The sequence below is a fragment of the Callorhinchus milii genome, unplaced genomic scaffold (genome assembly GCF_018977255.1).
Source record: "Callorhinchus milii isolate IMCB2004 unplaced genomic scaffold, IMCB_Cmil_1.0 Scaffold1, whole genome shotgun sequence".
Classification (NCBI taxonomy): domain Eukaryota; kingdom Metazoa; phylum Chordata; class Chondrichthyes; order Chimaeriformes; family Callorhinchidae; genus Callorhinchus; species Callorhinchus milii.
In genome coordinates, this window is record NW_024704742.1 from 31,544,904 (window position 1) to 31,555,322 (window position 10,419).

The following is a 10,419-nucleotide window of genomic DNA, read 5'->3' on the forward strand; positions in this document are numbered from 1 at the left end:
GCAAACCCCCTAGCACAGGGGAACAGAAAGAGATCTCCTCTGTGAAGCCTGGTAGTGTTCTTCATAAAGAATCCTATTACAATTTCCATTCACCTGCAGGAACTATTCTCAGAGTAGAATTAATGAGTTAATGTGACTTACTTGGAAGGAGTCTCACTTTGCACGACTCAGATTCCTTACTAAGGTATCCAGTTAAGGGAAACCGCAAATTAGGTCCACAGTTTACAAACATTCTTACTGTTCTGGGCAGCTGTTCAGTTATCTCAAGAGCAGGAAAACAGCTCGATATGTAGAAATGTAGATACAAAGTGAGCATGCATGTTGCCCACTCACAGACACAAACAAAAATAAATGTCAGGTGCGTGGAAATGCACATTATCCACAAAAACAGGTGGTGTGAGTGGGCAGTTTCAGTAGCTGTCACTGGGATAAATTCTGATGTTCATTTGCTGTGGCTGTGATAACTGTAGCAGCAGAGGGTGTTCTTTCTCTTTTTATTAAACTCTTTTTTGCAATAAACATTATTGTAAAAGAATAAATTGATACGAGCAGATTTCATTACATCATAATACTCTCCGGTATTTATAGCACTTGCAAGACACTTTACTTTCATGACCTGCCCCTTTAAGGAGTGAAGTGAGTAATTGCAATGGCAAATGGTGATGGTAGATATAATTCAGAACAGGCGAGTGATCCCCGCCTTTCGGCTCTTATAATTTAGTACTGTCTAATAGCCCACTTAGTGTGGGAAATGGATGTTGAATTCAGATGCTGATTCTGCCAAATATCCAACACTGAATGTTCCAAACTAACACATTAACACTGGGAGTTTTGAACAGACCAGAACTCACTCTACATCTTGGCTTGAGACGCAAATCCATTGGGAGTATTGGCTAGTGAGATCCAGCCTCTAATCTGGTGTGCCTCAAAAATAATCTCTGCCTATCGCCTTATCACAGCGTTTAAAATGACACTCCAATGCAGTTCTGGGGGGGAGTTGCGTTGTCAGAGATGCTGTCTCTCGGATGAGATGTTAAACTGAGATCCCGTCTGTCTGTTCAGGTAGATGTTAAAGATCTCATGGCACTATTGGAAAAGAGAAGGGAGTTTCTCCCGGTGTCCTGACCAACAATCCCCCAAATAAACTTGGTCACTCACTTCACGGCTGTTGGTGGGACATTGTTACGTGCAAGAGGCTGCCGCGTTTCGCCCGCAAAATACAGTCAATCTACTTTACAATATATTCTCTCAAGCGCTTTGAGATGTCTCAACGACGTGATAAGGCACTATATCAAGAGCAAGGATTATTATTATAAACAGACTATGGAACTGGTCACTGAAGACAGAAACTAAAGACACATTTTTGCTTATTCACTGTTCACATTTTGGTTTATTCACTGTTGATGCAAGCTGGTGGTGGAAACAATATAGCAATGCCAGGGGTCGAGGAAGTGGAGGTGACTTTGTTTACTCTTCCTTTTCTTCACCGTGTGTGATGATGTAGCAGAGAGATTTGTAGTCCAGATTACCAGCTGAATCTATCGGGGAGGATTGGTACATCTGGTCAACCTGCAGAACATGGAATAAAGGAAGTGGGGGAGGCATTACAATATAGACTATCTCCCGGGAGAAAGCTCCACACAGAAACTTCCTAAACTCTAAAGTCTACAAAGCAAAGCTACACGATATTCTTCAACATCACTTTGCTTCTATTCAAACCTAATCCTTCTGCTCAGGTCCCCCCCAGGTCCCAGCAGCCAATAATATTTGTGGAGAAATTCCTCCTGAGTATTTACTGAAATACGCAGTACAGTTCAGTACAGTTTACAGCAGTTTACAGCATATCCTGTGAAGTACTTTGAGACGTCTCAATGATATAATCACATGAAATTATTATTATTGTTCTATTTTCTTTGCCCTTCAGAGCATGCAGACATTGATAAAGTGTTGCATTCAGGCTTATTATTGAAACTGTTTTCCCCTAGTTCTTAAAAGAACTTACAAAAACATTGGCATCAAAATGAAGGCCGTAGGTAAGAATTTTTCTCAACTTCTGAATATTCTGAAACGCTAAGTCAGTCTAGATCCAGATGGAATTTCTACCACATTTCTAGAACATTTATGCTTTTATACTTAAGCCAATGCAAAATCCCAACATAAATGCTTCTAGATACAAAACTTCCAGTGTAGGTGCGTATTGATGTGTCCTGCAGTTGAATGGAACTGCTTATCAGCAGATGAGCTGTGCTGCCACAGCCTTTGCTAACAGATGCATAGTGCACAATAGAAAGGGGCACGGAGAGCAAATTGCTCTTGGTTGGTGACCTACAGAGATAAACGTGTATTTTCAAAAAAAAAATGAAGGAATCGGGGTGCGTACAAACCTCTTCTGCAGTAAACCTGTCGGCTTGTGTCATTAGCGAGCGTTTTAACCTATAGATAAAATGGGAAGGTGACATTCAAAAACTGAGCATTGCAAACAACAAGAACAAATTATATTGATATAGAGCTTTTCGCATAGAGGACGAGCAAAGGTGCTGGACAATGGGGGGTTTGTACTCGAGCTGAGGTTTGGTATCAGAGAGGGGTGGAGGGCAAGCAGGGTGGAGGAGGAAGGATGACTGAAGGCACAGTCGAAAAGAAAGGTCTTGAGATGGACGTTGAAGGAGGCAAGGGAGGGGGTGAGGCGGAGGGGCAGAGGGTGGGGGCAGAAAGGCTGAAGGCCCGACCACCGATAGTGGAGTCAGCAGGGCAGGGAATGTGGAGCAGGCCAGTCCCTGGAAAGCGAAGGGAGCGGACAGGTTGTTCAATAGGTCACTGAGGTAGGGAGGAGCAAGACCATGGAGGGCTTAAAAGTTAAGGACAAGGATTTAGAAGAATAGCCAACACGGAGTGAAGTGAGAGGGGCACATACTCTTCTTTGTTGATGTTTCCTTTGGCTTCGGGGTCAAACATTTTGAATGCGTTTATCAGCACTTCTTCTGGATCGGAACCTGTATCAATAATAAGACGACCACAAGGTTAAAGGGATCCGGATCCAGGGATGGGAGAGGTTTAATCACTGTGAAGCAACAAACAGACGAACCATGTAGCTTCGCTCCAAATAGATTTAAAAACATGGTAAAGTTGATCGGTCCCGTAGCTTCTTGCAACATCGATTCCAGCTCGTCATCTTTTACGTTGAGTTTGCCTAAAAAAGAACAGAAATACTTTTGGTCGTTCTGGAAGTAGAGAAAGAGCGCAGAGCAAGACAATTCCTGTTTGCATCTCCATAATTTCAGAAATTACACTCAACTGAAATGGAAGAGAAAAGTGAAATAACATTTTTAAAAAAGGCTTAACTCAAGGGAGGATAGGCCGGTTTATCAGGATGGTGGAAATAAAGCAATGCTATTTTGGATACCAGTAGTACTGAACATCAAAATATTCACCCAAGAGCTTCATTGTTATGTGGACCCACTACCTCAGTAAATTCAGTGCCTCCTTTATATGTTTTGCACAAGTGGAGTCCTTTAGCGTCTTGGTTTGAGCACTCGCCTCCAAACCGAGATGACTCGATTTCGATTCCCGGGCAGTGCAAAACCATGGGTAAGTTTCCTTACTCCACACGCCTCTGTTTACCGAGCAGTAAGTAGGACCCCGGTTGTTAGCTGATTGGCGGATCGCTTTCCGGGGGTAGTAATCCCTTTGTTATAAAATTAAAATTATAAGTGTTGCTCCCGTCTACAGTATCTGTACACAGGAATTGGCATAAACATTGTTCTCAATTTACTTTACAGAAACTTTTAACTTATAGATACTCTGTGAAGCCCTTTGAGATATTCCTCATATTACAGTCGTCACACCAAATGCACACACAATTATTATTATTATTTATTGCTGATCTGAAGCAGCATTTACCCAGGGAGGCATAAGTATCTTTCAAATCCTCCTTGTCAATGAAACCATCTCTGTTCTGGTCAATCAATGTGAAAGCCTGAAGAGAAAGAAAATGGGAATAAAAACCCAACAGGTTTAGAAACACCCGCTGGATATGGAATAACACTTCACATTTAAGTCTCATAGTTATTCTGCTGTCTCTGATCAAACACTGCACTGCAAAACTGTCTGCTTCTTTATAATTTAGTTTGGTGGAAGATTCCTTCAATTCATATGGAATATATTAACAAATTATCGATATTTTTTAACCAACATAATAAAAAAGCAAATCTATTTAAACAGTAGGCTATATTTTACCAAGATAAAACCGTAAGAATTGTAACAACCAGTAACAATGAAGCAGTAACAATAACACATATTCAGATCGTTAAAAAGGTAAATTTACTATGTATGTCGACAGTTTCTGCAATTTATTGTCCGTATTTGAGGCGGTGTTGACAGCTCCACAAATAAGAAACTAACTACCCTGAACACCAAGAATGTCAGCTTGTTTGGTAACGAAATTGGGCAGCTGTTGAAAAAGAACTGCATTAAACTAAAAGGCGGTGTGCATCAGGATTTTTCAAACAGCAGAATTTTCTCTTCTCTATTTAATGATCTTCTTCCCTCTCAGGTTTTGACATTTGACATCATTCAGTCCTTTAATCACCATTTGCCCTCCTGCTCTTCATTTCACCTCCTCTCTTGTTTTCCTTTTTTTCTCTTGACACTCTCTCTCTCTGTCTTTCTGTCTTTCTCACTCATGGCTGTCTGTGGGACATTCACAGGATATATCCCACTTAACAATATATATATCCTGTGAAGCACTTTGAGAGGTCTCGACGACATGATAAGGCGCTATGTCAAATACAAAGATTATTATAATTATATTTACTTCCTGTCTGTCTCTCTCCCTCTCTCACACACATACATTTTAGATCACTCATCATCTAGAAACAGTTGCTTTACTTCTTTGAATTCCTGGATCTGAGTTTGCTCAAAGCTGGAGAACACATTGGACGAAGCTCTCTGGGCTCGCTTGGCGCCTCCCTCCTTCTTTTTGGTCTTTCTGCTGGCCTGGAGTGCAAATAAAATGAAGAAATCACAGAGTCAGAGATCAATCCATTCTGACCGACTGCAGCCAAAGCAACCTGACTTCCATCACTCTGAACTCACCATGCTTGCCTGTGCCCCTGTGTTGCTATGTGTCCCAGGGCTGTGGTTTATATAGCTGGGAAGGCTGTAGGATGGGGGGACAAAATGCCAGGCTGTAGTTTGAGTGGTGCCCAGTCACCCTGGGGAGAACGGTGCATCTCGCAAGCAGCTACCAGCTGGTCGAAAAGTACTCCTTACATGGAAACATTGAGCCAGACGGCAAATGGGTCTCCAGTGACCACCGTTTATATTTTGAAACCTTTTAAAGGATCAGCACATGATGCAAACCTGTTCTGATATTTCAGACTAAATTTAATTAATTCCACAGGGGATGACTTAACGCTCAAAGAAGTTAGCAAGTTAGAGTCGGACATCGTTTTGACAGGAACCTTGTCACTACAAACTGAACTTCATAGCCCACCTTTGGATCTAAATAAGTTAAACGTTAAACATTTTTTAGCTAATGTCCATCTGAAAAAGATAATAATCCTTGCACTTGATATAGCGCTTTATCATGTCATTGAGACGTCGCAAAGCACTTCACAGAATGTAAAGTGGATTGACTCTGTAATTTAATTTAAATGACAATCACTTAATACATTTTCAGTTAAAAGCTTACTTTTAAGGACAATGTCCAAATTGCCTTAAAAAAATCTGTTGAATTGTTGCGAAAACATTTGCACTATTGGGTATATGATGAAAATTTCAGTCAATGTGTATTTTGAATTTGTAACAAATAACCATTCCACTGTGGGAGACGTGGAACATTGTAGTGAAAATAGACAGTAAATAGTCTGGGTAAGCTGAAGCATTTGTTCGATGAAAATATTAAACAACATCATCTCACTCTCTGTAAATGACCAATATGATGAAACGCGTGTATAAATTTTGGGTGAAAAAAATACCTTCCCTTAGCTATCAACTCAAGGCTTACAGTTTCCCTGTCAGCTTTATGAACACCATCTTCCTTCAACCTGGACCTAAGAAGGACAACATGTGATGTGCCAGCCTCCTTGATGATCTAGAGGTCCCACAAATCCATTTCACAGCTCGGTCCTGGATGTCGAATATAAGCCAAAGGAATTGCTTCTGTTGCATGCCTAAGAGCTCCAAACTGTGATGGAGTACTGTTCAGATAAACATTTTGTAAAGCACGAGCGTTAGGATTTTGCTATCATTAAAAAGAAGTGAGAATGACCAGTTTGCTCTTCCAATCTATTCTTTCGAGGAGCACCCTTCTCCTCAAGTTGTGCAGAGCTATAATAACCCATTTGGGGATATCACCACCATGTACCATCAATGAGCTGGTATTCAAAATGGTGAGTGCAGTGCACAAGGTTCCTGGGCAAGTCCATAAAGATCACAATCTCATCTGCAAGCAGAAGCACTGCAATTCTCTTGTCACAGACACTCTATGTCCTTCTCTATATTACTCTATGCTATTTAAATTGAACAGGTTGAATGACAGTGGACAACCTTGCCTTACCTCTCTTTAAACAGAGAAAGGCTAGACCCTTAATGATTACATATGTTATTATATGTCAGCCTGATTTAGTTGGTAACACTCTTGCCTATGAATCAGAAGGTTGTGGCGTCAAGTCACACATTGGGACTTAATAATAATAATAATTCTTTCGTTTTATATAAAGCCTTATCATGTCATTGAGAAATTTCAAAATGCTTAACAGAATAAATTGTAAAGTGGAATAACTGTGCATTTGGTGGGCTAAACACGCCAGCCAATTGTGCACAGCAGTGTCCTACATCAGTCTGAGTTGTGGATTGAATGACCAAATTGTAAAAAATTTTGGAGGGATTATTCCCAAAGAAAGTGATCCATCAATCGATTAACAACTGGATTCCTACTTAATGCTAAGTAAACAGATGTGTGGAGTAAGTAAACTTGCCTATGGTTTTGTCCTACCCAGGAATCGAATCCGGGGCCTCTTGTTTGCAAGAGATTACAGGCAACCAATATTTTCTTCTTTGTTGCAACAGGCAATAAAAAATAACCGAGAACATAACATGTCCAAAGCTTTGCAACAGAAGCAAATCTCAAGCTTTATAGTGTCATCAAAATCCCAAAATTGTATTACAGCCCACGAGATACTCTTAATCTTTGTTTACTTTCTGTTAATGAGTTTACCTGTTAAGACTTTGAACATCCAAGATTTTTGAACTTTCCATTTACCACAACTTGTTTCCCTGCCACTGCACTCGTTTGTTGTGACATTTCTTTTATCCAAAACTTTAATTCTGCTGTCTGTCACTCAAGAGAATGTGGATGTCCAAGATTCAGCTAAGAATGAATGATTGATGGTGCACTTTCGACTGCTGTGATTCCACCTGAGTACTTAACCCCCTCACAATGAATTCCGTTCATGGGCAGTGCATCCTGAAGTGAATTCGAGATACCCTCAGTGCTTGCAATGGAAGCAGAGGATTTCTCTCCTGAATGCAATTTGGTGCCCTGGCCTGTTCAGGCAGAAAGACCAGAATTGAATTAGACAAGCAACTGAGGCATCGCAAACACACACAAAAAGTAATCTTGATTCATCATTTTGTCATAAACCCTGTAATACATAAAAATATCCATCCTTCCAGCAACTGTTTGTTACTTTTGGGAGCACAGATTGGAAATTCCGAAGACTAAATCCTAATCTTCCTTATTCAAGTTGTCCTGTGTAAAGATAACACAACTTTGCAAAACTACTGCAAAATAACATATAGATAATATATTTAATATGATATGATTTCCAAAGTTCAGTAGTTCACCCTGGCTCATATATATTATATATACATACAAACATGCATAAAAAATATATACTGTATAAGAAACAGCTTTTTTAAAAAAAATCTGCCCCCAAATCTGTTTCCCTTAAGGCATCCGAGTTGAATTTGGGTCCTGAATCTCTATCGGTATTGCAGTTCTGTCGCATGTAAGAGAGTGGACATATGTCTGTGGAGAGGAGAGTCGAAAGTGTTTCATATTGGCACACATTCATCACCATGAGCAAATGGAATTGAAAAGGCAGTATTGAATGATTCAAAATGGATTTATAAATATTTAATCCTGCTGGTAACGAAACCTGTGTCATCCAGGTTCCTAATTAAGGCTGCAATTAAGAATTTTTCTATTCTGCAAGATTTTTTTTTAAATTATTAGTTTCACAGGCAGGAAGTGAAATTTCAGGCCTCTACCGTTTAACTAGAATACCTGAGTTTGAATCCAAATCTTGAATAACATTCCCTTCCTAGGGACGAGGCCAACTTTGAAAAGGCAAACTGGATAAGCTGTCTTAAATGGAAGAAGGCACTCTGATTTTTGAGCATACTTCTCTGTGAATCAATTTACAATCAGTATTATGTTCGCAGGGTATTATGAAACTTGAGATAGTCTTAAGCTGAATTGTCCTGATCTTCAAATCATTTTGTGGCACTCATGCTTCTGAGTCAGAAGATTGGGAGTTTAAGTCCCGCATCAGACTTTAAATTAAATTCAAATTCCTTGCATTTGATATACAGCCTTTGACATCAGAAGGATGTCTCAAAGTGTTTTACAGGATTTAATATAATGTGTAGTGACTGTGTATTTTGTTAAAGATACGATGGCACTAATCAAAAAGTGTTTCTTCTGCTGTTCTAGCCATCAACCACAGTGATAAAATGCATCACTTGCTACGTTGTTCTTTGTGGGACATTGCTGTGTAAAATATTTAAAGAATGACAGACTTAGTAAGCCATGCAGAAAAGTGTTTCACTGAGAAGCACTTTCAAAATCTGTATAACTTGGCGAAGCACAGAGAATGATGGGAGTGTCCAACTGCAAAAGCTAAAAGTAGATCCTGATGGGCTGATTACATCCCAGAGAGAATATCACTCAATGCAAAGGAGGAGTTCTATTTACACGGACAGCTGAGCCATCACCATTGATTCCCAGCAGGGCTGACTGAGCTTAATGATTATATTTGGCCCAAACTCTTGAGTTCAAAATCCCCCCTGCAAAATATATTTTTTTCTGAAATGCACTTATCTCTTGACAGATTCAGTCACTGCTGACAGTTTCAATGTTACTGTGTATTTTTTTAAATGATTTGTCCAACTCATTATGCAGCATCGCTATCTACAATGATTTAGTGCTGTAGTTAACTAATAGGTTGGCTTAAACATGTAATTCAGAGCTTGATGGTGAAATATATACCTGCTTTCTAACGTGTTCTATGTAATGAAAAGCACAGAGCTATCACAAAATATGCTTTAAAACATGAGGCAAACAACACTGATGAAATGCCCCAAGAGTTGCTTTAGTATTCATACTCCAAGTACACTGGTGGGTGGGAAACGAAAAACCATCCCTATTTTCTCAAGACCATCTAATAGCGAGTTAACAGTGCAGCACTGTTTCCTGCATTATTGAGGTTGTCTACAAGCTTTGCTGTCTTATCTCAATGAGGATATTGTGGATGCAAGAAGCCGATATGGGAAAGAAATAGGATTCAGTAAGAAATAGGTTCAGCAATTAAAACAGCATGGATTGGAGCAAGCAATGTGGTGCGGGCAAGGCAAAACTACCTGGTTTAGTCCCCACATTCTCTGCTGTTATGCTATTAATGTGCTCTTCTCCAATCACGCTTACTCAGTCCTTCCTTTGCCCATCTTCAACCATATTTCTCTTGATCTTAATTCCTTCAAAAAAAAATAATAAATTGGTCACCTCAATCCACAACTGTTTGTGGGACACTGCTGTGCGCAATTGGCTGCCGCATTTCACCCACAAAATAAAATATAGTCAATTCACTTTACAGTATATTCTGTGAAGTGCTTTGAGACATCTCGAAGACGTGATAAGGCGCTATATCAAATGCAAGGATTATTATTATTATTATCTTGGCACATGCCCTTCCATCACCGCATCATTATCCAAGTCACATTTGCCAAGAAAAATTTGAATCATAGAATAAGTACAGTACAGAACAAGCCCCCTTGGTTTCTTATATCTATGCTAGCGCTTGCTCTCTACAGGAGCAAACTTATTCCTCTGGTCTTTCCTCATTTCCTATAATAATTTTCTCAATGTCTTTTCCAATTCCCGTTTTAAATCCTGTTATGTATTCAGCTTCAACATCCAAGTATAGTGAAGCAAATGTGTTTGTGTGTTTGCTTACATAACAAAATGCATTCACTTGAAAGTTACCTCATTCTAGAAATGTTCTTTTACTTGAAAGGTGGGATATACAGTACATGTAGTTTGTTGTTCTAGTCTTTGAGTTATTCACTGACCATTCAGTTGAAACACCCTTTCTTTGTACCTTATCAAAAATCATTTTGAATTGTGAAAATATCTGC

General features: G+C 39.6%; 1 protein-coding gene across 1 annotated transcript; it reads right to left on the bottom strand.

The window, feature by feature from the left end:
- Nucleotides 1-1,365: 1,365 nt before the first annotated feature.
- On the bottom strand, nucleotides 1,366-5,181 carry LOC103187953 (myosin light chain 5). Its single transcript, XM_007907705.2, has 7 exons — nucleotides 5,095-5,181; nucleotides 4,888-4,995; nucleotides 3,901-3,976; nucleotides 3,086-3,190; nucleotides 2,915-2,993; nucleotides 2,385-2,433; nucleotides 1,366-1,569 (listed from the first exon to the last, which is right to left on the bottom strand). The coding sequence occupies exons 1-7, from the start codon at nucleotides 5,095-5,097 to the stop codon at nucleotides 1,468-1,470; spliced, it is 522 nt and encodes a 173-aa protein (XP_007905896.1). The 5' UTR covers nucleotides 5,098-5,181; the 3' UTR covers nucleotides 1,366-1,467.
- Between the last annotated feature and the right edge of the window lie 5,238 nt (nucleotides 5,182-10,419).